Source organism: Euleptes europaea, chromosome 2 (genome assembly GCF_029931775.1).
Source record: "Euleptes europaea isolate rEulEur1 chromosome 2, rEulEur1.hap1, whole genome shotgun sequence".
Classification (NCBI taxonomy): domain Eukaryota; kingdom Metazoa; phylum Chordata; class Lepidosauria; order Squamata; family Sphaerodactylidae; genus Euleptes; species Euleptes europaea.
The window spans coordinates 35,528,073-35,552,905 of NC_079313.1; the positions used below are offsets into that span (position 1 = coordinate 35,528,073).

Consider the following 24,833-nt stretch of genomic DNA (forward strand, 5'->3'; position numbering starts at 1 on the left):
TGTTGAGTGCCTTGAGTGAGTCAGGAGACACTACACCGGCTGCCTCATTCTCCTTTTCTCCCACAGAAGAGCAATTTATCTTTCATGGATTACCTGCCAAGCTGGCTTTGCATTGTGGGCAATAGAATTGTAAGATACCGTGCTTGCAAAGGATGCCGTTAGTCATAGAGGTTTACTAATTCTCTAAACATACTATTACTCATTTTATAGCACATTCAAAAGACATTTTCCTCTATAGTCCTTGAAATTGCTTGGCAAGGTACACCAGTATAATCCCCAGTATTTCAGATTCAGATCGGAGAAAGGAATTGTGACAAGCCTTTTTTTTCCCTACTGAGGGGATGCACACAGCCTCCTAAGATTTTTGGAATATAGGTTTGTTTTGAACTATAAACCTTCCTCTCAGTTTCCAGGTGTTGTACAGGTAGCGAGTGTATGGTTTGGGTTCACTCTTGTGAAGTAAGTTTTGTGGTGCACATGGAGATCATTGAGATCACTGAGGCTGGATTAATATATAAACAACTAAGAAAATTTATTTATTTACAGGTTGGTTTTAAAGAAACAAACCAGCAGCACAGCAGAATTTGAATCAGGGGCTTCTGGGTTTACAGCCCAGTCTTCTGAGCCACCACGTTATACTACTTGAAACCTTTCTTTTAAAAAGTGCAAGACCCCTGTGGCATGGTAGGCATTCAGTGAACAGGAATTAAATAGTTGCCACGGGGAAGGAGATTTCAACACAAGTAGTGACATTTTAATACATTTGATTGTTTGATTCCCTTCATGAATATTTCTATACTGCCTCAACTCCCTAGCTTTGAGGGCTATGACAGATCATGAATTAAAAACAAATAAACGACAGTAAGATTGCCATGTAGCTAAACTGAGAAGCATCCACAATGCATCTAGAGAGGAATGGTCTGCTGACAGTTGACAACATCACTGCAATTCTGGCAGGAATAACTCAAAAGGATTTCCATCTTTGTAGCACCCTCTGTTTTTTGTTAGTTGGACATGTGACAAGCAAGCTTGCTGTTCTAGCTGTCAGGCTTGAGAGATGACTAAGTAGATGTGATTTCCACCCACCCCATCTCTCTTTCAAAACACTGAGGATCAAAAATATCAACATCGATCTGGCAGCCTGGATGCTGCTGTTAAGAGTGGGCAGCTAACTGCACCTGTCATTTGTTTCTTGTTAATTGTTTGGATTTTGTGCCAGCCAGACGGTGCGTGGTGCCCACTTCACATCAAGCTCCATTTGAGGCTTTTGTCATGGAAGATGGTCATCTGGTTTCAAGAGACGATGTCCACTGAGAGGCAATGGTTGCAGGCATGCCTGGGAGCGACGGATTCCATTTGCAGCTTCTCAGAATCTCACGTTCTGGACATACCACTGCATATTTCGTCAGGATTTTAAGACCATGACCGTCGAAAGAGGCTGCCCATCAGGGCTTGAGAGTGGAAAAACGTGATACTGAAGCCATGTGTGTGTGTGCCGTTCCCAGTGAGGCCTGCATCATACAGGGGATCTTCCCTTCCTTCATCCTTTTCATCTGTCAACTTGGTGGAAAGCTGAGTTGGCAAGTGGTTACCCCCTTTGCCAAATCTTGCCGTATTGCTGAACCGGGGCAAAAGATGGAGCAGCACCTTTAAAAATGAGACTTGATAGTAAGACCCCAGATAGGTGAGGATTGCACCTTTAAATACCATTCTGCAGTCTGTCCTCTAGGTGGCCTTCTGGTGACTAGGGGTATAATGCAGCCTCTGTGTATATTATAATACTTTGGGACAAAGAAAAGATGCTGAGCATGACATTCTGCTTCCTGAACACTTCAGCTTAAAAAAAATTAAGTTTCTAGCCCTTATGGCTGCTGTTATGTTTGTGAGTAGGCAATACAATACTAGCTGAAATCTCAGAAACGAGGGTGAAGGCTGAGTTGGCAAACATAATAATGACCAAATTTTCAAAAACAGCCTTCTGAACATCCTTTTAAAAATTTAAAAACCGGTCTTTTAAAATGCAGGTTATTGTGTAGCTGCACAATCCAAACAAGTGATCAATCCAGACAGTAAAACCTAGCACTGAGCAACGTTACTGAGTTTGGTAACTTTTTATTTTATATTACACAGTGGGGCACTTTACGGCAATGTGGAGCTCACCAAATACTTTGTACTAACATTAACAAAAACAGTTAAAGTGCATTCAGATGTGCTACTGACAGGAGTTCAAGTTCTGGTCTTTAAACTCTAAAGCAGAAGTCTTCAACACTTTTGGAGCCCATATCCACCCGTAAGCCCCATCCTGCAATCTTGGACCTGCTTCTGTTTCCATATATGCAATACAGTACTTCTGGTGTTCAAAGTGCTTCATGTACATTATTTTGTTGCAATCCTCACAACGGCCCTATAATGTAGGTCAGTATTGACCTCACCACCATATTTCAGACTGGGACAGCGACCAAAACAGTGTGGCTTGCATAAGGCCACTTAAGGGGCTGTGGTTGAGGTGAGACTCCAACCAAGGACTTCTAGGTTCATAGCTCAGCCTCTTAGTCACAACGTTACATCAGCTCTTCCCATTTTTCTTGTTTTTAAGAACTAGGAGGACAAGATTCCCAGCCTTTAATGGTTATACCAAAGAAGAAATCTGGGAAGGTGCAGCAGACTTGAGAAGCTTCCTTTCCTGAATCTCCTTCACAGCTTTTAACAGTAAAGGATCTTTTCTCTTTTTGCATATAGTCCAGTTTGTTTTATTCCAATGTTTCTTTCTCTCACAATAGTGATAATGGCATCACTGGTGAAAATTGCCTGACTTGAGGCGTGATCCCCTTATGGGTATTAACATACTAGTTGAAGACCAGTGCTCTAGAGTTAACCTCATAATATAAGCTAGAGAGTGCAACAGTACAAGCAAATCCCTAAAATGGGTGGCAGTTTCAGTGGTTTTTGTTTTTTTAAATCAGTGGCTAGCTTTACATATAAAACAGTTTTGATCCATTTAAATAGCTCTGCAATGTATGAATGGATCCAAAAAAGCACTCTAATACAAACCATCCTGAATTTCACTGATTGTTCCTATAATACCAATATGAAAGCTCTGTAAAGGATGTCTTCATAAAAGACAGATCACAAAATATTTGGAGGTAAGGCTAGATCCTGGGTTCTTCTGTTCAAAGCTGACTTTCACTCTTATTTTTTAAAAAAGTCCTTCAAAAATACAGGTTCTACCAGTACAGGTAAGGCGTGTATACGGAACAATAAATTCACCACAATATTGGTGAGCAATCTGCATCCAGAGCTCGATAACTGCACAGTGCTTTAAGCTGACTCATTCAAGTATGTTAATTTAAAGTAGCTCTTGATGGATGTTTGGCCATGAGAAGAAAATGTACATCAATACATGAACATAAAAATTAACATAATTTACACACATTTCAAAAGGTACTGGCATCATCTATTGATCTGATTAATCAGGCGACAATTAGGGATGCCACATGCTGGATTATGGAAACATAAATACCTACCATAAGCTAGTATTTTGTCACTGCAAACAAAGTACACCCATTCCCTCCTGGGACTAGGTTGGGATGCTTGTCACCTCCCCTGCCACTGGTTGCTGGGAGTGAGGTCAGCCCCTGTGGCGCACAGGCCCACTTCTTATTGTGACACTCCAAACAGTCTCTTGGGTAGTAATCGTAGAACTAGATCTGCATCTACCATTGATGGCTTGATTGCATACAGAAGAGAGAAAGTGAGCATCAAAAATTCTTGGTAAATCCAGAAAAAGTCTGTCCAGCATGTACTTACAAAGTACAATGTGGTATACAGACAGTATTAGCTGTGGGTCACAGCTGTTGACTGTGTAACTGGCAAAGCCCATGTTTCTCATTATAACACAATAATGTGGCATCCCTAGTCATTTGCAGTCAATAGTAATACCATTTGTTGACTGACAATATAGAGTTCTTTTATTCATCAGATAACTGTAATTAAATGCTACAAAATTAATTTCAAAGACCTGCATGGAAAGCAGATACATATATTTGTCAAACTACATCACTTAAAAAAGCAAAAATATTGCACAAAATCCAATATATTTTTGTCAAAGCCAACAATTTCCCTTGTGTCCTAGTAGATCCCTTATTATGGTTATCTGAGATACGGAACGAAGGACATCTTACACACCATTCCTGACTTGGAAGTTTACCTTTCCTTGTCACCCATACTAATACTGATTCTAGGATTTAAATAGGGGTTAATGGTCTAAAATTCATATAATGTTCCACCGGATATTATGGTAGAATTAGATTGGCACTTATTTTACCTCAATTACTCTATGATCAATCATCTTTCCAAATGGCAGAACATTACAAAGGACTTTGGTCAAAGAAAATGGAGGATACTGGAGGAAAAGATGAACCATCTCCTGTACAATAATCTCCAGATTAAGGAAAGAGGCATCTTCTTTGTTACTCTCCCATTTCTGGGTTAGACTAACAGTGAAGGCGATGAAAGAATTATGTCATCTCTAGTCTCACATTTTCCAAATGGCTTCAACTTGGCAACCAGCTAGCTACCATTTCCCCCTTGTCCACAGTACAAGCTATTTTAACATTTAACCAGTATGAATAACCAAGGTTTATTCTTAACCAGACATTTATTCTGTCTAATTTAACCTACCCAACATAATTTGGTTACAATACACTATGTATTGTAAAAATTCCATTCTGCACTGGATTTCTGTTGGATTGAGTGGTTCATCTATTCTACTTTTGAATATTAACATTTCCAAAGATGCTCATTCGATCAATTGGAAAACTCGTGCTGACATATTTAGGAACAGAGCTAGCCACTACTGTCAGCTTTCAATAACCTAACTCTTAGCAATCAAACACTATTTGTAATGCTGGGTAACAAAGTTGTGATAAAAATACGCTTCTTGCATAAAAAGTACAGTACAGTATTCGCTCAAAACCATGCCTTGTTTCAGGAGTTCCATTTCTTTGCATAACATTTATAATACGTGACCATATTACTCTATGTCACTTTCTATGCATAGATGCACAGGTGAAAATACAAGATCTTCTGCTATTTTAGTGCCTTTCCTTTCTGAATCCTGGCAATGGCCTTTCATGGCACTTGGGCCCTATTATGGATGGTGGCGGCGGCATTGGGATGGCAGATCAGCATATTACACATCAGTTCCATTGGCAGCCCTAAAGTAAAGATGTTTCCTCTGCCAAAGGTTTTCCTCTGTCCTCAAGTTCATATTCAGAGGTTGTCAACGAAGGCTTTGGTAGCTGATGGACTCTTTTGGGTCCCATAACATGTGATGCTGGATAACTTCAGAACTTTTCCAACTGGGGATTTTGTGACAAGGAAATACAAGAACCTCCTCTATTACACATCTGAGGACAAATCTGATGGGTATCCAAAAATAGTTAAAATTTTAACAGATTAATGGTGAACTAGAAGACCTTAGTTGAAGGTCTAATGTGATTAGAGTAGGTTTTCTGGTTCTAAACGTAATAGTCTAAATAATAGGCTAAATTTCAATGCAAAAAATCCAACTTTTTCCTTGTAGGAGGAAGAAAAGAATCTGATGATCCTAGCAGTTGCATCTAGTAGGATTCCTGAGAAACTTTAGGGTTTACCTGAAGCCTGCTATCACCATATCAACAGTGGTGATTTTACAATGTCCTAAGACTACAAGGTATGTAAAAGTTGATTCTGAACAAGAACAATTTTTTCCTATAACAATGCTACAGTAACGATCAAAATGCTACTGATGCTGCCTATGATAATTTAGATGAATAGGTGAAGTTCCTGGCAATAAACTTCATAAACTGCTAATCTGAGCATTTTGGCAAGCTTCAAATCTTTTGTTGTTGTTGTTAGTAAGAAAGATACTTAGAAACTACATAAAAATATAAGGCACAACTATTAGCCTTCTAAAAATTATTTTTGATAACAGTTAAAAATGTGAAAGCTGTACAGTCCCAGTGAATTTACCTAAATTATAGCTCAAATGGATACAAAATGAGGCAGCACTTTAAAAGGGTCAATGAGGAAGTCACATTACAGTAAACTCAGCAAGAATTATATAACAGAAAGATTTAACTTTAGTGTGGCCACCCTAGCACACTCCCTACCAATACAAGTCATTCCAAACTTAACATGTTTTGCCAGACATCTTGTTGCTTCCACTCCACCCACACCACTTTTGGGTGTGATTAACAAATCTTGCATGCAGGGTTTTCCCATTCTCACTTATTCAAAGCTAAGTTATGTGCTTCTGATGGAAAGACCGATGGAAAGACTGATGGGGGTCTGGATCATGTCTCTAATCTGTATTTGAATATAAAGACATGAATCAACACTACTGTCTTTAAGCAATTTTTTTGATGTTAAAAAGGGTCCTCATCCTCAAAAAGGTTGGGAACCCCTGGTCTAGAACATTTGCATGTCAGCGATTTCCACAAACCTAGACATGAGTGGGGAAAGAAAAGCAGGCATCACACAGCACAAGAAAATAAGGACCTGTGGCAGACAGCCATATTTATGAGTATCATGGTGTTTTCAATAACAGGCAAGAGACCAGCCCTGAGTCATTGGCTGTCAGGAGAGACCAGAAAGCTGCATAGGATAGATCTCTTTAAAGGCTATGTGTGTGGCTCTTTAATTCCTTGATATGTAACCAGAAGTATGTCTTCCGACTCACAGTGCTACCTTATACAAGTTATTATTGTATAAGCCCACTGAAACTAGTGGATTCAAAGTCTGAGGCTGGAGTAACCCTGCCCAGGATTGTACTTAAACACCACTTTTAAAAGGTCTTTGCAATAGTTAAATGGGCATCAACAACAGTGGAGTGGATGTTTCAATATAGAAATATTACAGTGAGAAAATCCTACTTCAATTTTTTAAAAATTCCTTTCTAAAAAAAAAAGAAATGTGGACAGTGTTGTAAACTTCATACTGCATTTCAGTACTCTAATAAATAAAAATATGCAGTACCATTTCTTGCAGATTGGGAAGACTGGGATACAGTGCCTGTGTGGTAGATTAGGGTAGATTCAAGCAAACTGTTAAACACTCATTCATATAGAAGAACAAGAGTTGGTTTTAGACCCCATTTTTCTCTACCCCAGGGAGTCTCAAAGCAGCTTACAATCACATTCTCTTCTTCTTCCCAGAACAGGCACCTTGTGAGGTAGGTGGGGCAGAGAGAGTTCTGAGAGAACTGTGACTAGCCCAAGGGTCACCCAACAGGCTTCATGTGGAGGAGTGGGGAACTGAACCCGGTTCTCCAGATTAGAGTCTGCTGCTCTTAACCACTATACCACACTGACTCTCAATGTGGTGGTAAACCCATCATAAGAGAGTTTTCTTCTCCTTGATAGGCATTGCTTCAGTATGTTAAAAAAGTTATCACCTCGGAAGACAACGTGCAGTAGAAGGTCCCATTTGATCAGGCTCTCCTACATAACTGCAGTCACTACATGAAACATAATCATAGTGACCCACCTTTAATCACAGGACTTCCTGTAGTTTGGAATACACATTTCCTATAGCCCAAGCACTTCACTGTTAGCCTTTGTCTGAATATTTTCAATTTAAACTTTGGGTTGTTTAAATCTTTCCCTGTAACTTTAAGGCAATTACATCATGGGCCAGACTGTACTTCTTTACTTCATTCTCAGCAGAATACAAGCCATTGCCTACCTGGAAAGATTTGTTTCCTCATGCTCAGGACAAGGGGGGAAGAGGCTAATAATAACAAAAAAGCCAAGTGCTACATACCGCTGTAGCCTAAACACGGAGTCACATCAGTACCTTGATTTAAGAATGCATTTGCTGATCCAGGCCCATACTGTAAATTTAAATGCCACAAAGTAATTTAAGAGGAGATTATATTCAAAATAAAATGGAAGATGCACCTTTGAGGCAAACCACAACTAAGGTTAGTCAACAGAAGAGTTGTTTTCTTTGAGATCTTTTCACAAAGGAGAGATGGGGTCCTGAGTAGTCTTTGTTGGAAATGCAACTCTCCCCTCCAAAATTTCTTATGTCTTATTCCCACTTCTACTGGAAATCTCGTCACTTGAAATGTTTAAACCATGGTTGAAAGCAGAAGTCATTTTACACAAGGTCACCACTTCGTGAAGCAGTCCACCCTCCTCTAGGATTTCACTTCCTTTTTTAGGTTCTTTCTCCCAAGGAACTAGAGTGGATGGACTTTGGATCAAGTTTGATGACCCTGGATCCACTGATGTACAGCTTAGTGTTTCATTCCATTTTGTCTCCTTTACAGGTAAAACTCCTGGAGAAAACAGATGCATAGTTTCTTGAGACTGGTTTTGAGATTTTATGCAGGTTTTAAGGAAGCCCACACTGTCAGAGCTAAAGGCAGAGGAAGGATTTTCTTTTTCCAGCACAAAGGGAGATTCTGTGCAGCTGAGGCTAGAAGGAGCACGTTTCCTTGGTGATGGGGGAAGCTGTTTCCCACTGAGGACACTATCGTCTTGCCCAAGATTCCACTCTCCTTGATCAGAAGTCAGACCGCTGCAAAGCAGAGCAAGATTGCTCTCACTCGGGGTGTTGGATTTATTCTGAAATAAAGGAAGCACATTTATATTACATGAGACTTCCTGGCACTGGCTTTACTGAAACAAGAATAATTCTTCCTGACTGGACTAATTGTGCTTCACTGAAATGGTTATGAACTAAACTACATGGAGATTTATCCATAGCAAATATTTAACATGATGACAGCTTGGATCCCCTCCAACTCTGAGGTTAATGCAACTTCAAAGCACGAAGAATGCAGATCTGTATTTTCCAATACATGCAAAAAATAACCGTGCACTCTCAGAGGGCTCCCCTCCCTATTGTGATTCTGTGTGTAGGAAATAGTCAGCTACGGGCAGGGATTCAAAGATGCAGTGGGTTATCTCCACTGAGGACAGGCAATTCAGCACTAATACAACACAATTTATCACTCACAGCAAAGGCTGATTGGAAGGAGTTAAGCACAGGGAGCAGTAGCTTGGGTCGACAGAAGCCATTAACTAACACACATGAAGCTACCTTAAGCGGTCAGACCTTTGGTCTATCAAAGTCAGTATTGTCTACTCTGACTGGCAGCGGCTCTCCAGGACCTTAGGCAGAGGTCTTTCACATCACCTACTACTTAATCCAGTAAAGTGGAGATGCCAAGGATTGAACCTGGGACCTCCTGCATGCAAAGCAGATGCTTGTCCACTGAGCCATGGCCCCTTCAGTATGCTGACACTTCCCTCATGGCAACACAGTTTGGAAACGACTGTCCAGATAACCCAGTGAGGTTTTTGCCTTGACTTGGTTGTCACTTGGGATAACTGATGGTATAGACAATAGCCTGGTCAATCAATCAATCAATCAATCAATCAATCAATCAATCAATCAATATCACAAGTGGGCAGAGTTCACAATGCACAACCAACATAGTTGTTTGTACCACTTGAACAAGGCTACAGGCACAAACTGTTAAGTAGAGCAAGCACAGGTGAATGAGTGGATTCCTTTCCTAATTATTCCCAACTCTGAGGGTCATCGTTTCCACTGTCATAACGTTCTGACTTTCGCTGACCCTTCTACCTCAGTCCCAGATCTTGTACCTGGATGGCCGTCACCAGCTTAGATTCTTTCAGAAAATACATGGTTAAAATTCCTTTGTTCTAAACTAAACTATACTTACGCTAAACTTCAGGCATTTTGCCTTTGTTAGGGCATGACTGATCAGCCTCCCTCTGACAGTGAAAATCCTTGGTTATCAAAACATAACTTGTGATTTTATGTCAACATCCTTTATCAGCGCTTTCAGAACCATTTATTCAAAACCATATATTCTTAAATCTGTTCTACATACAAAAGATGTTCCACATGCCGCAGAATCTTCATGTGTTCTGTTCTACAAGTGGATGAACCCCCCCACCACACACATTGACTGCCTTAAAACAAAATCAGACTGTGAAGAGCTCCAAAAAAATCTCTACAAACTGGAGGAGTGGGCATTAAAATGGCAAACGGGATTCAATGTGAGCAAGTGTAAAGTGATGCATATTGGGGCAAAAAATCCCAACTTCATATATACACTGATGGGATCTGTGCTGACAGCGACAGACCAAGAAAGGGATCTTGGGGTGGTAGTGGATAGTGTGCGGCTACTGTGAAAAAGACAAGTTCCAAGCTGGCCATAATTAGACAAGGAATAGAGAATAAAACTGCTGCTATCATACTGCCCTTGTACAAATCTATGGTGAGACCACACTTGGAATACTGTGTACAGTTCTGGTCACCACACTGAAAAAAGGATATTGCAGAGCTTGAGAAGGTGCAGAAAAGAGCAACCAAAATGATCAGGAGACTGGAGCAGTTAAAATGCTTAGGTCTGTTTAGCTTAGAAAGAAAGCGGTTAAGGGAAGACATGATAGAGGTCTACAAAATTATGCATGGTTTGGAGAGAGTGGACAGGGAGAAGCTTTTCTCCCTCTCTCATAATACTAGAACACGGGGTCATCTGCTAAAGCTGGAGGGTGAGAGATTCAAAACAGATAAAAGGAAGTATTTTTTCACACAACGCATAGTTAAATTGTGGAACTCCCTGCCCAGGATGTGGTGATGGCTGACAGCTTGGAAGGCTTTAAGAGGGGAGTGGACATGTTCATGGAAGAGAGAGCTATTCATGGCTACTAGTAAAAATGGATACTAGTTATGATGCATACCTATTCTCTCCAGGATCAGAAGAGCATGCCTATTAGGTGCTTTGGAACACAGGCAGGATAATGCTGCTGTAGTTGTCTTGTTTGTGGGCTTCCTAGAGGCACCTGGTTGGCCACTGTGTGAACAGACTGCTGGACTTGATGGACCTTGGTCTGATCCACCATGGCCTTTCTTATGTTCTTAAGAACAGAACCCCACAAGAATAACACTGCTAGATCAGATCAGAGGTCAGACTAGCCCAGCATCCTGTTTCCCAGTGGTCTTCTTACTTTAGTCAGGAGTACATGGAGAATGAGCACATGCTCAAGATCATAAAACACCCTGTGCTGGTCATCCGTGGGGGTCCTACCATTAAATACAGGTTATCATGTAAACTGGGAGAAACGAACCACTGTCCTGTAATCAATATCATCCATAGATCGAAAGAAGTCCATGCTCTTGGCTCCTGAGAGCTTTCCTCGGTCAGAACTGTGTGTGCTTAAAGTGTCCAAAATCTCTCCCAGCAAGTCCATTTCTCCCGGGGTCACGGATGTTTTGGTCATTTCTCCGGAGTCATCACTGTCATCCAAATAATAAGACGCTTCCTCACTGTCTTCAGATGACAGCCTAAAAAACGAACAAACCCAGAAAGCTACTTCATAATTGTCACTCATTATGAACGTAAGAATGAGGGTGTTTTTTTGGGGGGGGGGGGAAATCAATGACACTCTTTACTGGTGATTTATAAGGAACTGTTTTGACAAAATAAATGATTTCCTTAACACAATATGCTCCATCAGATTAGTTCTTTGAATTCATCATGTGAAACAATTTTTTTTTTAACGTAACACTGATCACCCAGTGCCTAATACATCACACAATATTTGGATTAATTTAATACTTTCCTGACTTCTTTTAAAGCATAAAGATATATAAAGCACAACTGTTCTGCCTGAAATGGCATGTGCTTTTATTCACATCAACAAGATTTAGTGAATTGTGAAAGTCTTTTTCTGACACCCTGAAAAAAGAAAGATAAGATTGCCCCTCCTTGTCCATTGCTTAGGATGGAAGGCCAGCAAACAGTTTATTGCTGCAGGCAGAAAATTTTTTTTACACCTGTAATGCATTGTGACAATTCCTTGATGTACACACTTGTGTGTATGAAAAGCTCAGTTTGGAAAAAGATAGACCCAGAATTCACTCTCTGAAAACTTTGTGACTGCAAATGCTATTGTGGGGAAACCAAGCCCTGAGATTTATTCATGTAGCTATTTCTCCCCAATGGGGAAACAAAGTGGCTCACAACATAGTGCTTCCCTCCATTTTATTCTCACAAGAACCACTCACCTTGTGAGACAGGTTAGGCTGAGAGAGAGTGGCTGGTCCAAAGTCACACAGTGAACTCCCGTAGCATGAGATCAGGATCAGTTTTGGTTTGTTCAATTGTTCAGAAGCTTACCTAGCTTTCGTCACTATTTTCTTATCATGGACATTCTCTTCCAGGATAATACTCCTACGAATATTTTATGTAGAATTGAATTCACAGTGCCATATAGCAGTGGTGTTAGGGCAATGTTTTTCAAACATCTAATAGCTCACCATGTTTTAAAATTTAAAACTGGAAGCCCATGTTGCTCTCATCAACTGAAAAGGGCTTACTATTAGGAACTACCCTTCCTCAGAACCCATCCCCAAACCAATGTTCCCATAGGAGTCACTGATCTGGACATGTCTTGAAGCTGGAAATATTAACACAAATACTCATGCTGTGATATAACAGGCAGTCTCCTTTAAAGTCTCCTCATCCAAGGTAGGTACTCTGCAACGTTAACTTACTTGCTTGTTCTGTCCGCTTCATCATCAGCATCCTCATCCAAGGCAGAATCTTGTTGGATTGGATGAAGGTACCCCAACCGTGCCTGCAAAGAAGTTACTCTTTAAATATTTTTAGCAATAATTTGGGATGAAATACTTATGTAGAAGCAGATAAAGGTAGCTTTATTAAAAAGGAAGAATTTAGGATATTATAAGCAATTAAATGATTACCAGAAATCCAACAGCAATGCTGTATTTTGATTCAGCTAAAGCCTCTGAGTGACTAGAATGTTCATAGTTCTGGAAGATTTTAACATGCGATAATTCAGATAATATTTATTTATATAGTGCACTTGGGAAAAACTATAGTAACTTCAGAATTTACTACAGTTATCCACAGGAATAAGGCATGGCTTTTGCCCTAAATATCTAAATTCACAGATCATGACCATAATGACACTAAACAAATTTTCCTGCAAACTTGGGGGACCCCAAGCCATGCTCAGTGAAAGTGGCGGGGGTGGGTGGGATGGCATCCTGCTCACAAGTCTCGCGGGCCCACAGTTCTATATTCTACCGTAATAACCAAGTTGGACAAAGCTGAGGATATTTAAATCCAGTGATCGGAGCTGTGAATGTATAAAACGGATCTTTCTACAAACCTGTAAAACTCCCCAGGTTTGCAAAAACATCTGAAATCTTTTAAAAAAAAATCCAAAACTATTTTTTTGCCGTCAAGTTGCAACCGACTTATGAAGACCCCATGGGGCTTTCAAGGCAAGAGCTGTTCAGAGGTGGTTTGCTATTGCCTGCCTCTACGTAGAGACCCTGTTATTCCTTGGTGGTCTCCCATCCAAAGAGTTGTCAGTATTTCAATGGGGTTCCCCCCCCATTTTTGAATTTTCATTTTTAAAGGGTTTTTTTAAGCCTTGCAGTGGCCAGGAAACCTCTTTGGAGGTGCCGCAGCAGCGCCGCTGCCTTGCCATCCCTGGCCACTGCAAGGTTCAGGAATGAACTGTTAGTCTGATAATCATTAATCTTTTATTGGGGAGAGGAAAACAAAATGTGCTATGAATGTGTTATGAATTCCATTCAAACAAAATTTTGCAATCACTCCTGATAATGCAAGAAAGTATCAGAACATGATAGAATATGAGAGGCATACAGAAGGAGTCAATCCCTACCAAACAACGTCTTTCAGGAAAGTGTTCAACATTTAAAAAAATTAAATTTCAAATTATTACAAGAAAGGTTTATGGGTATGCAAAGCCATATGGGTGTGTATATTCAAAGTGCTAAACAAATTTAGCCAAGCACTTGTACATGTGACTGTACACATATACACACATACAGAGATGAATATTCCCCACTCTAGTGCCCTTGCTTAATTTTAATTCTGGATAACCAAAGCAGCTGTTCCTGGAGTAAAGGAAGGCGTCCATTTAAGATTTCGGAGGCATTACCCATGATAAATAACTTTTATAAAACCATTTTAGAAGCAATCTTTGCTTTATTTTAGGTTAAAAGTCCTTTTTACCTTGTGTTTCTAAGCTTACCAAATATAAAGATATGAGGGGAACAGTCTCTCCTCCCTTTATTAAAATATGGATGCATTATTTCTGTCAACAGAATAAAATCTCTTGGGACTACCCTGAAGGTCCATAGCCTGGTTTCAGAAAACAATGAATATTCAGCTTGTAAATATGGCAGGTTAAAAAAGAAAAAGGTGCCCTTGGGAAATGGAAACTGAATAGTCCAATTAGAGTTGGCAAAATTCCACTGGAAGTAACAGTTACCCTCATCTTCATTACTTTAAAAAAAAAATCCCACAGAATTCGTGTTCTGCCAATGTTTTGCTTACTTACAGCACTGATTAAGATGGGGCAAAACCAATTCCCATTTGGAAATAAAATTAATAGATACTTTCTCCTAACAGTATAGCAGTAGTACAGTGATCAACTTCCATTTTCTGTTACAGCTAGACATTTGCTGACATTTAAAAAATTAGGGGTATCTATACGAAGGAGAAGCCTTGCATAAATTAGTGAAGAAATGTCAATGCTCCAAATGCTTTTAAAGATTCAATGTTGACAGTGAATTCTGATACTTTTAATGAGAAATTAATCTTAGAATCTCCATACCATTCATTTTCACAGCAATTCCATGAGGAAGACTGCTCTCATTTTAAATTCAGAGAGGACAGTGGCTTCAACCCAGCAAACTGCAAGAGGACCTCGATTTCTGACAAATGGCTTTCCCACCTCCTACTTTCTGCTGCAGCCTTGTGAGCTTTCCCCAAAGTCACACCTGAGGGGTGTTTTTTTGGGGTGGGGGTGTCTTCAGGCACAAGTTTGCATGTGACATGGAAAACTGAGTTAGGGCAGGAAAAATAGATGAAAATCTGCCCTCCCCTACACAGAAGTACTCTTTCATTTGCTCAGTGGCATGTCTGAATACAAGTCGGTAACACCCAAAGAACACTGAGTGCTTAGTGAGGCAATCAGCATAAAACATTTCAAAGCTGTTCTGCTATATTTTAGCTCTTTAATACTGTAATACCCAGCCAACATATAATGGATAAACTTGTTGCATGGAAGAATGTAAAACAACAACAACAACCTGAATGATGAGTGCTCAGATTATGGGAGCTGAAATTGGCTGGTCTCAAGGTAACAACCAGAGAAACCCCTTGTCAGATCTATTCTGGCAGCTGATCCAGTTCCATTTAGGAGGCCAATTGCCAAGACCGGGGAGGGGGTATGTTCGAAATAAAACTCACCCATTTTTACTTCAGTGGGAGTTCTCTTTTTGCTGGTGGATAACTTCTTTTAGGGCTTTAAGGTTTTAGTTGAATTTTTGTGTGTTTAGATTTTTTAAATAGATTTTATTATTTTTAAGTAATTACAAAAAAACCCAGAACAAATTCCACATACATTCAGCCATTCCACCCTTCCAAAGTGTGCCAATACCCATCATACTATAAAATAATAACCTTAGTTACTAATAATAAAATCTTTTTTATAAATGCTATAATGCCGAGACTTTAATACTGTATTAATCCTGATTATTACTACTTCTGTTTTCTATACCTAATGTTATTCATTTTAGTACTAATTAAAAAATGTTCTGAATAAAAATAGCATTAAAAACTGCTCATTAGTAAAATTGCTGTTTAAAATAACTACTCCATTGATATTTTAATCATACTGTTAAAAAGCTACAGCTAGGGCTGTCGATTCGGTTCATTCCGAACCGAAAACCACCGAATTTCCCCCGATTTGGTGGTTTCCGGCTCGGGACGAACCAAATTTTAAAAAGGCGGGAAACGGGGGGAGCCGAATTCGCTGACTTCGGGGGTTCGGCGAATAAATTTGGGGTTCGGCTTCCCTGAAGGCGCGTGGGGGGGCCCTTTAAACAGATCTGCACCTCCGGGCCGGGAGGCACAGATCTGTTCCACGCCCCCCTGCGCACCTTCAGGGGGCTTCCCTGAAGGTGCGCGGGGGGGGGGGGCTTTAAACAGATCTGCGCCTCCCAGTGCCCTGAAGGCGCGCGGGGGGGGGGGAAACAGATATGCACCTAACAGCTGTTAGCCGCAGATCTGTTTAAAGGGCCCCCCTGTGCCTTAAGGGGGCTTCCCTGAAGGCGTGCGGAGGGGCCCTTTAAACAGATTTGCGCCTCCCGGTCGGGAGGCACAAATCTGTTCCACACCCCCCGCACGCCTTCAGGGAAGCCCCCTGAAGGCATGGGGGGCAAATTTTTCCCCGAACTCCGGATCTCGCCCGAATTTCAGGGATCCGAAGCGGGGGAGTTCAGACTTCGGCACGACCCAAATTTAAAAGGGCCGAATTTTGCCGAAGCCGAACTATACTGAATTTTTTTTCAACAGCCCTAGCTACAGCATATCCATCTTAACATGAATTTCTCCATATCAATATTATACTTTGTCACAATTGTTTTGCATAGTCATAATAGCTTCCCCATTTTCTTTGCAATTCCCCCAAAGGTCTTTTATTGAAAAAATGCATCAACTTAGCGATCACCACAAATTCTGCCATTTTCTCTCGCCATCTTTCAATCTCTGGGATTTCATCTTGCTTCCACATTGATGCTAAGACTATTCTGGCTGCCGTTATCATATATTTAAAGAGTTCTGTATTATTTTTATTCGAATCTGTCAGCAATATTCCTAGCAGCATTATCTCTGGGTCTAAAGGCTATTTTTAAGATCTTCCACATTTCTAAATGAATATCTATCCAGAATTTCTTGACTTTCTTACAAGTCCACCTGGTATGAAAATAGGTCCCATCCATTGTTTTACATACCCAACATAGACAGTCAGCATTTTTATTCATCCTTTTAATGTCAATCTAAAAAACTGTTTATACCAGTTCTCTCTCAAATTATAACTGACAGTAAATTTTATTGATTTTGTCCATAAATGTTCCCATTGTTGCATTGTAATTTCTTTTCTGCAGTTTTGCATCCATTTTACCATACATGCTTTCACCTGCTCAGTTTCATACTTAAGTAAAAGTTCATATATCTTGCCTAAAAGATGATCCTTTCCCTTGTTTATCAAACTCTCAAATTCCGTGCTTTCCCTTATTTGCGGATCCAGGCCAATGGGGGTCCCGAGGCCCGTCTGCCCCTACCCAATGAATAGGACCCACCCCCACCCCCGGGGGGGCCCTCACTGCCCCTTCCATTTCTGAGATAAGATATATGACACAACACAGGTATGGAATAAAACAGGCCACAACATTTATTGCTTACAATCTTAATCACAGCATTAGGCATTGGCAAGCATGGAGGCAGAATCCTGACATCAGGTGACCCAATGCCAGCTGATGTAACCTGTGCCCAGCCCATGCTGGGCACAGCCTGAGAAGGCAGATCCTGGACCCACTTGGACGGCAGCCACTGTGTGGTCCACTGCCACTTGGGAGGAGGCAGGCTGCCCTGACTGCCCCACTGGGCATGTCAGCCCACTGGCCTTCCCTCCCAAAACCCCTTATTGGGGTCCCCAGCCTGGGAAAAGGGGGCTCGCAGGCCGGCTTTTCCCCAAACAGGATTCTGGCCCCATGCCCAAAACCGCCAGCCTCCAACAGTTGTGATAGACAAACCAGAGTAAAGCGACCCTTAACAAACCACCCTTAACCATAAATGCATAACAACAATTCAAGAACAGACCATGTTTACCGTAACCACAACCCCCAACCGAACCTACACCCAAATTACGACGATACAGACAACATCAATGACCTAGCCGCAGCCATGAACAAGAGAGAGGGTGGGTGGGACAAAACAGCCGGGAACAGGGGCCAGCCGCGAGCAGCACCTCCCCTTAAATACCTGGCCGGCGGACCAGGCGGAAACCACTGGTCCGTTGGTGCCGGCCAGGACGGAGCATGGGAGACCGGGCCCCAATTGGCCCATTCAAAAGAGAGGAGGCAGGGCGCGCTAAAGGCGTGCCGTGGCGGAGCGACCGCCATCTGATTCCCCCGCCGCAGAGGCCGAAAGCGGCGCCTCGTCCCCCCCACAGCGCACAGCAGCCCGCCCCCCACCAGATGTCCTCCAGCCGCTGGGAGCCGGGAGGGGACCGGGGCCGCCCCCCCCATCCGCCCGCGGCTCACCCCCGCCCCCGCGGCTGAAAGGCCAGCCGGGCCCAGCGACCCGGCGCGGCTCCACAAAGGATCCCGGTAAGTAGGGATCCCCGCTTTCCCTTGTTCAAAGCAATCTTTTCTCAATTGAGCCACTAATTGGTTATATGATAACCAACTTACTCTCTTTTTTGCCTTCCTGATTTCTTCCCAGGATTTGATTTTGCCTTGATCAGTAATCATATCTTGATATTTTATACAGTGCATTATCTTCCTCTCTGTAGTATTATAATATGCCTCTGTCGGTGACACTGAAAGAGCAGGAGTCGGGCTCAACCTTTTTTATTTTTCAGCCAAATCTTCATTAAGCTGTCCCTAGCAACATGTCGGTGTTTCAATATATCTTGCTTCTTAGCTTTCCAAAGATAATAATGGAATCCATAATTCCAATCTCCTTTCTCCACTCTCATCGTGTGTTTGGATTTTCATAACAAAATTTGTATATTAAGTAAGGGAGAACCTTTTGTCAAATCCCTAGGGAAATCATACAACACCTGAAAGACAACAGTTCAGACAGAGCTGTGCAAAACCTTCAAAGTTTGATACTTAAGACCCCAGCCAAACTACTTTATATACTTGAAAGGAAGATGAACTTGAATGCAAGACCACCCCCTTAAAAATATTATACAGACAACAGATATGATACTATATTATTTGGTATAATTTGTATACAAACCTAAGATGCCCCCTCTTTCTTTTGATGGCATACCTGTGGGGAAAAAACCCAGCCTTGCATTTGAGTAAATACTGTATGAGTAAATACTTTGCAGAGCAAAGGAGCTCCCATGCCTTGGGAATGAGAGAGCTTCACAATCCCCAAGTTCATTTGTCCTGGTGGGAAGTTTCCCGACTTGACTGGGCTGAAGTTTAACGGAGTCGCTCTATAAATCTCCCCCATCGTCAGAGGCAGGGTGTTAGAGCAGGGTAGTTACCAGTCACCTGGGCTGGAGTAGAACTTACATAGTGTATATCAAGAGAGACTGTCAAAGCTTTAACTCAGTCAATGGGATAACCTCCTTGAGCTCTGCTCAAACAAGCTCAGCTTAGCTCTTTTGATCCCAAGGTACGAAGCTCCCCTGACCTTCAAACTAACTCATACAGTTTCCTAAGCCTGCATAGTTCTGTCTGAGTTGTCATTAGTGTCCAGGATCTATATAAAGCACAAACATTTTGGAGTATAACTGAAAGAATGCTAGTTTTTTGACAACAATGACAGTGAAAATGAACAACACAGGAAAAAATTAGGCCTAGTTTTGTTTTCATACACAAAGGATGTGTGGCGGGGTAGAGGAATAATTGGTTTAGCTTATCATTGGTGACATTACGGGCTCTACCCAATAGATGCTCTGCCCATAGCAGATAATTCGAAACATGCTTCCAGAGTTCTCATGAATGGTAAGAAACACCAACACAAGGGAGAGGCACATACTCAGATTATTGTGGGGCGGGGGGAGTTTAATAAATTCCAAAAGTAGAGCAGTAAATCTTTTCTAAAACTTTACTAGATGAAGCGACATAGAATGCGCACCTGCAAAAAAATGTCAAAGTCATTTAGGATATCTTTCCTTCACTGATGTTGCCTGCTGTTTGCAGTTATTTAAGCTTTTAATTTCTGTCTTTTCTGCATTCTCGTGTGTGCACGTTTACTCTCCTTTTGGGGAAAAAGAAAAAAAGCAACACACTTTCCTTCCTGATCAGTATTCTAATAATAACCAGACCTCTTCCATTTACAGCAAGAGGAAAAAAGCAGCATTTGTTTCAAGTTTTAAGAAAGCTGTATAAAGCTCTTAATTTGGGGGGCACTTGCACAAAATAGGCAACAAATTTACCCAACATCTGCCACTTCTACGTGTTTATAGAATAAATGCTACATCATTATAATTTGTGAACTGTTGTGTTGGAAAACAGCCAAGTTTTTGTTTGTCCAGTTTAACATGCAAGGAATTTGTACTTTCTTGGGAAGTGCAGCTCTCTTTAAAGCAACCTGAGGGAAACTTTATGCCTGTTTTGATACAGGGTGTGTGAAGAAACATTCTCAGACACTACTGCACACTTGCTGGATTCCTTTGCCCCGGAGCTCTGTTTACATCCAAGCCTGAATAATTTCCAAAAGCATTCAATGGCAAGAGCTGTGTGGGCTAAACTGAGTATTTTGTTATTGTTGTTGCATTATTTATAACCATTGCTTCCTAATCTGAACCCTTGGAACAGAGAGAATGGAAATTGAGTTGACAAGGTAAATAAGAAAAATTGTGCAAGATCCAAGTCACCGTTTTGTTGTTGTTTTTGTGTGTACTCACTGCAGGGACTGGAGCCAGCAGCAGTTTCCTGTGTTGTATCCTCATCGTATACACATGATGAAAAAGAAGAACTTGGCTGCCACGTGTTAGAGGAAACTAACTCTCTTGGGTGCATTCGGTGGTCCTTATTAATGTAATGCCTGAAGGTAAGGAGGGTTGCAGAAACCAGTAAACACTGCTGGAGACTGCTGTATAACAAAATAGTGCTTTTGTTTACTATTACCTTTCTGGTGGGGCAACTAGCGCTAAGCACTACTTATCAAAATATAAAAATCATTAGATATTTGTCTGTGAGTATTGGCAATGAACAGAAGAGATGAAACAAGATCTTTAGGTATATGAAATAGTCTTCCAGTAAAACATTATAAAAATTGCTTGTATGGAGTTCATGATATTAAAAGCATCTTTGGAACATTAGTTTCCATAACTCATTGTGGGATGTAAGCCAGTACTATGCTTCCAGCGGGACTGAATGCTCAAGATATTCAGGGGGAAGAGGGGAGGTACCCCTAAGTATTTAGCCACGAAGTAATACAAGATTGGATAAAATTACCAGGTTAGCTGCTCATCTGAGCAGCTCTGAGGATATAACTACTCAATTAAATTAAGAGGGAAACTGCGGCGGGTCAAGAACTATTTTTTAAAATCCTACAGAAGACATCTCGTTAAGATTTTTAAAAAATAGAAAACAGAGTGTGAAATCCGCATTATCTCCACAATATTGTTCTATCTGGGCTTTCACAGAACCCTCTGAAGCTGCAGCGGTGTAGGCCCACACAACTGGCCATGCAAGTGCAAGCAGACTTTGGACTTACTCTTCTCACTCAGAAACCTTCCCTCCTGACATTCTGCATGGTATGTCTATGATAAAGGGGGAAGGAGGGAAATTGAAGGGCAGGAATAGCATAAAATGAATATCTAAAATAATATTGTATCTAAGAGTACTCTGATAAGAACAAACATGGGGTTTCTAAAGGATGCTGGGCTAGAAAGAATTATGGTTCATCATGCACCATTCTCCATCTATGTACTTATAGGAAAGGTATTTGTACCACCAGAGGGCAGTCTTGTAGTCCATAATGTGCAGTGTTTTCCATCCCAATCTTTCATTTTTAATTAAAAGATATGCTGAGTAGTTTTTGCAATATGGATGGATCATAATTGACATGGGAAGACAAAAAAGATCCTCTTCTAAAACAAAAATTCTCATTAACAAGTGCATTTGCAGATTATGCTCTCTTTTGTACAAAATATCTTGCTAATTGACTGAATCTCCCATATTCCATAAAAAGATCCATTTCTTAAAGCCTGAAGCACACTAAAGCACAGATGCAACAGTGCTCATTGTGACTCTATATGACATCTGTCACATATAATATTTTATTCCCATTACTTTAATTGCTAGGTAGGAATTAATGCTGTCCTAGCTTCATGCAGAAATTCCAGCAGGAGTCAAAGAAGGCAGAAAGGCGAGAGAGCTTCATGCGAGAACCACAGCCCGATTTTAGAGCTTTTGTCTGAATCCAGTTCCAATGGAAAACACACAGGTATTCCTCTTTCTGCTTCTGAAATGATTGTGTTCAAGTTCACTTTGAATTCCTGCATGCAGCTTTTAGTTCACTGTATGGATGTTCCATCATGTCAGGACTGAGTGAATTTTGCTCTGTGTGTTCTCCCCCAACCCCCTCCCTACTGTCAGGACGGGAAGGCAATAAGCTATTGAGTATGCCATTTCTCTGCTGGTCATGGGAAGGAGGGGGACAGGGAGGGGAAGTTCCTGATGTATGGGACACCCTGTTTTCTGAAAATGATCAAGATGCCACCCTGCAAGAGACTTGCCATGTGAGTAATACTGGCCACATGGAACACATGCTGCGGCTGAATTGCATGCGTTCATTTTTAGGGAAGGATATGTCTCCTGCCACTGCCTAGCTTGTTTCTTGCTTAAGGACAAAATGAGAAAACTTCAATTCAGCCAAGTTCTGTGGGTCAAGCAACAGGCAAGGTCACATTGGGGAGCTTTTTGGAGGGCTTCGTAAATTATATTAGAGAGAGACTATTTTGCTGATGTCATATCACATGCTGTAATCTGCCCTGGATTCTTCAGACTAGGGTTCAGCAGCATATAACAAGATTCAAACAATTTGGGTTGGTCTCTTGCTATTACAGAAGCGATGTTAAAATTAGGTCCAATGTGTTTAAAATGCAGCAGCTTTGTGAAAAATAGGTCGTATGATATATTTGATGTATGTATTTCTCATGGTGTCGATATGTTCAAATCCTTGAAAAGCCCATATTTGTTACCACATCTTTAATAAAATATAAAATATTTATTACAGCTACAAGTTACTGCATGCCTCGAGGAACAACCCTAACATATATTCTATTGGGGACAGAGATGCCCTTGCTAGCTTATCAATTATAAAATGAACATGTAGTTGTGTCACATAATACTCTGTAAAATACTTGATAAGCCACTGACTATTAAGTGTGGATGGTTTCATTTTAAATGGTCCACAGCCCACCCCATCAACTGAGATAATGCATACAAGGAGGAAAACCAGAGAAATCATATTCACGGTAGCAAGCGGATGTGCCAAGATATTTGCCTTTGTTCTATCTGAAATCCTTATTTTTAGGCAACGTTGTAGAAACAGAATTGCATTTTAACCCGTTCTGCAAGAAAGCAACATGCATATATATTTATTTATTTAAAAAGAAAAAGAAACCTGTAAAACTCTTGGCTATCTGAGTTTAGGAACGTATTTCTAGTTTATGCTTTTCTTTTTACAAAACAAAAAGCATGGATATGGGATGAAAATGTGGGGGGGAAGTCAGAATCTGCTTATTTCCCAAACGCTGCATTCAACCTAATTTACACAGAGGACAGAAGAATTATTAGTTATCCACAAAGACATGAAAGAGTTAACAGTAAAATACATGCCAAGGTTTTAATAAGGCTTAACAATAAAAAAAAGCTTCAGCCCTCCACTTTCACTAGATTTTGTTGTGGTGGTTTTTCCCTTGCTCAGGGCAATCCATCTGTTAATTTTGACTTGTAATACAGTTAAGCTCTCTCTCCTTCTCCCCCTCCCTCCTCTGCACACCCACAACCAAACAGCCCAGAATAGCTATGAGGAGGCTGACACACGTACTACAGAAATAGAACCATTCTTTTCAAAGATCAGCCGTGCATTTTGGAGGGTGGTTGTGGAGGTGGTTTTGCAGCTTTTGTCACTTGCAGGAACTCGTTTCCCAACACACAAAGAACAGGGAAGCTCAGATGATGGAACAGTTAACGGGGGGGGGGGGGATGATTTCCGTCTAAATTGTGCAGGGACTGGTTTTGCATAAATTGCATGAATTGTTAAAAATCTATTGTTGATCTAAAAACTAAAAAGAAGCCTACACTGGCTGTAATAGAGATTAGTAAATATTCATTGTTAACAACTGATCTGCACTGTGACCAATGCCGGTATTCTCCCTGGGCCAAACTGGCCTTGTTTTCAATAAAAAGCAGAGAAGTACCCTCTCCCTGGAGCCCTGTTAGACTGACGCTGCAGTTGGAACTGTCATCTTCACACAAAAGCAAAGGGGCTGGGTTTTACAAACGCAAAGCCTAATTGGGAGATCTTCATGGCTGTACCCTTGACATTTATTTAAACCTCATCAAAAAAACAGGAAATAACCGTACTAATTAGCAGACTGGCATACAAACTACTATTTGTTGGAGTAGAAAGCATATTCATATTCTGCTCTAGAAAATAATAATACTAATGACAACGTCAAAAACAACAGCGTTAATGGGATCTACCAAAATGAAGACAACGTTGGTTTTTATCTGGCTTTATAACTACAACTGTTCAAACAGCCTGGCCTCAAAATTATTGATCTATTTTTAATAACTTCAAATTACTGATCTGGTCTTTTAGGAGAAAGAACCTATATTGCTGAAATAGCCAACCCTGAGATTGAGTTTAAACAGCTAATGTGCTATAAAATACCTCAAGGCTCCTCTCTGTTTCAACACTTCTGTGGCTTAAAATAAAGGCACTGGATTACAACAGTTTATTTGGGAAAAGGGTTAAACCCCCCCCCACACACACACACTAATTTTGTTTGACCTTGGGAAATGCATCTATGTAAATTTTGCAATGAAATTCTTTTAAAGGGTGCTGAACAGGCAACAAAATTAGAACAAGTGTAGCAAGGAACACCATTAATCCAACAGTGGGCAGACAAAAGACATTATTTAGGCCCATACATACTTATTAACTAGTTAAAGATTCCTAAGCTTCATTTTACAGTAAA

The 24,833-nt window shown here is 40.8% G+C and overlaps 1 protein-coding gene across 1 annotated transcript in view; it reads right to left on the reverse strand.

Annotated features, from left to right (window-relative positions):
* Positions 1-8,024: 8,024 nt before the first annotated feature.
* Positions 8,025-24,833, reverse strand: part of DENND1B (DENN domain containing 1B) — a 278,172-nt gene continuing 261,363 nt past the window's right edge. Inside the window, exons 20-22 of the mRNA XM_056844351.1 lie at positions 12,583-12,665; positions 11,154-11,370; positions 8,025-8,612 (exon numbers count right to left, since the gene is read on the reverse strand). Coding sequence (XP_056700329.1) covers positions 8,067-8,612; positions 11,154-11,370; positions 12,583-12,665 — 846 coding nt within the window. The 3' untranslated portion in view covers positions 8,025-8,066. The remainder of the gene's footprint in view (positions 8,613-11,153; positions 11,371-12,582; positions 12,666-24,833) is intronic.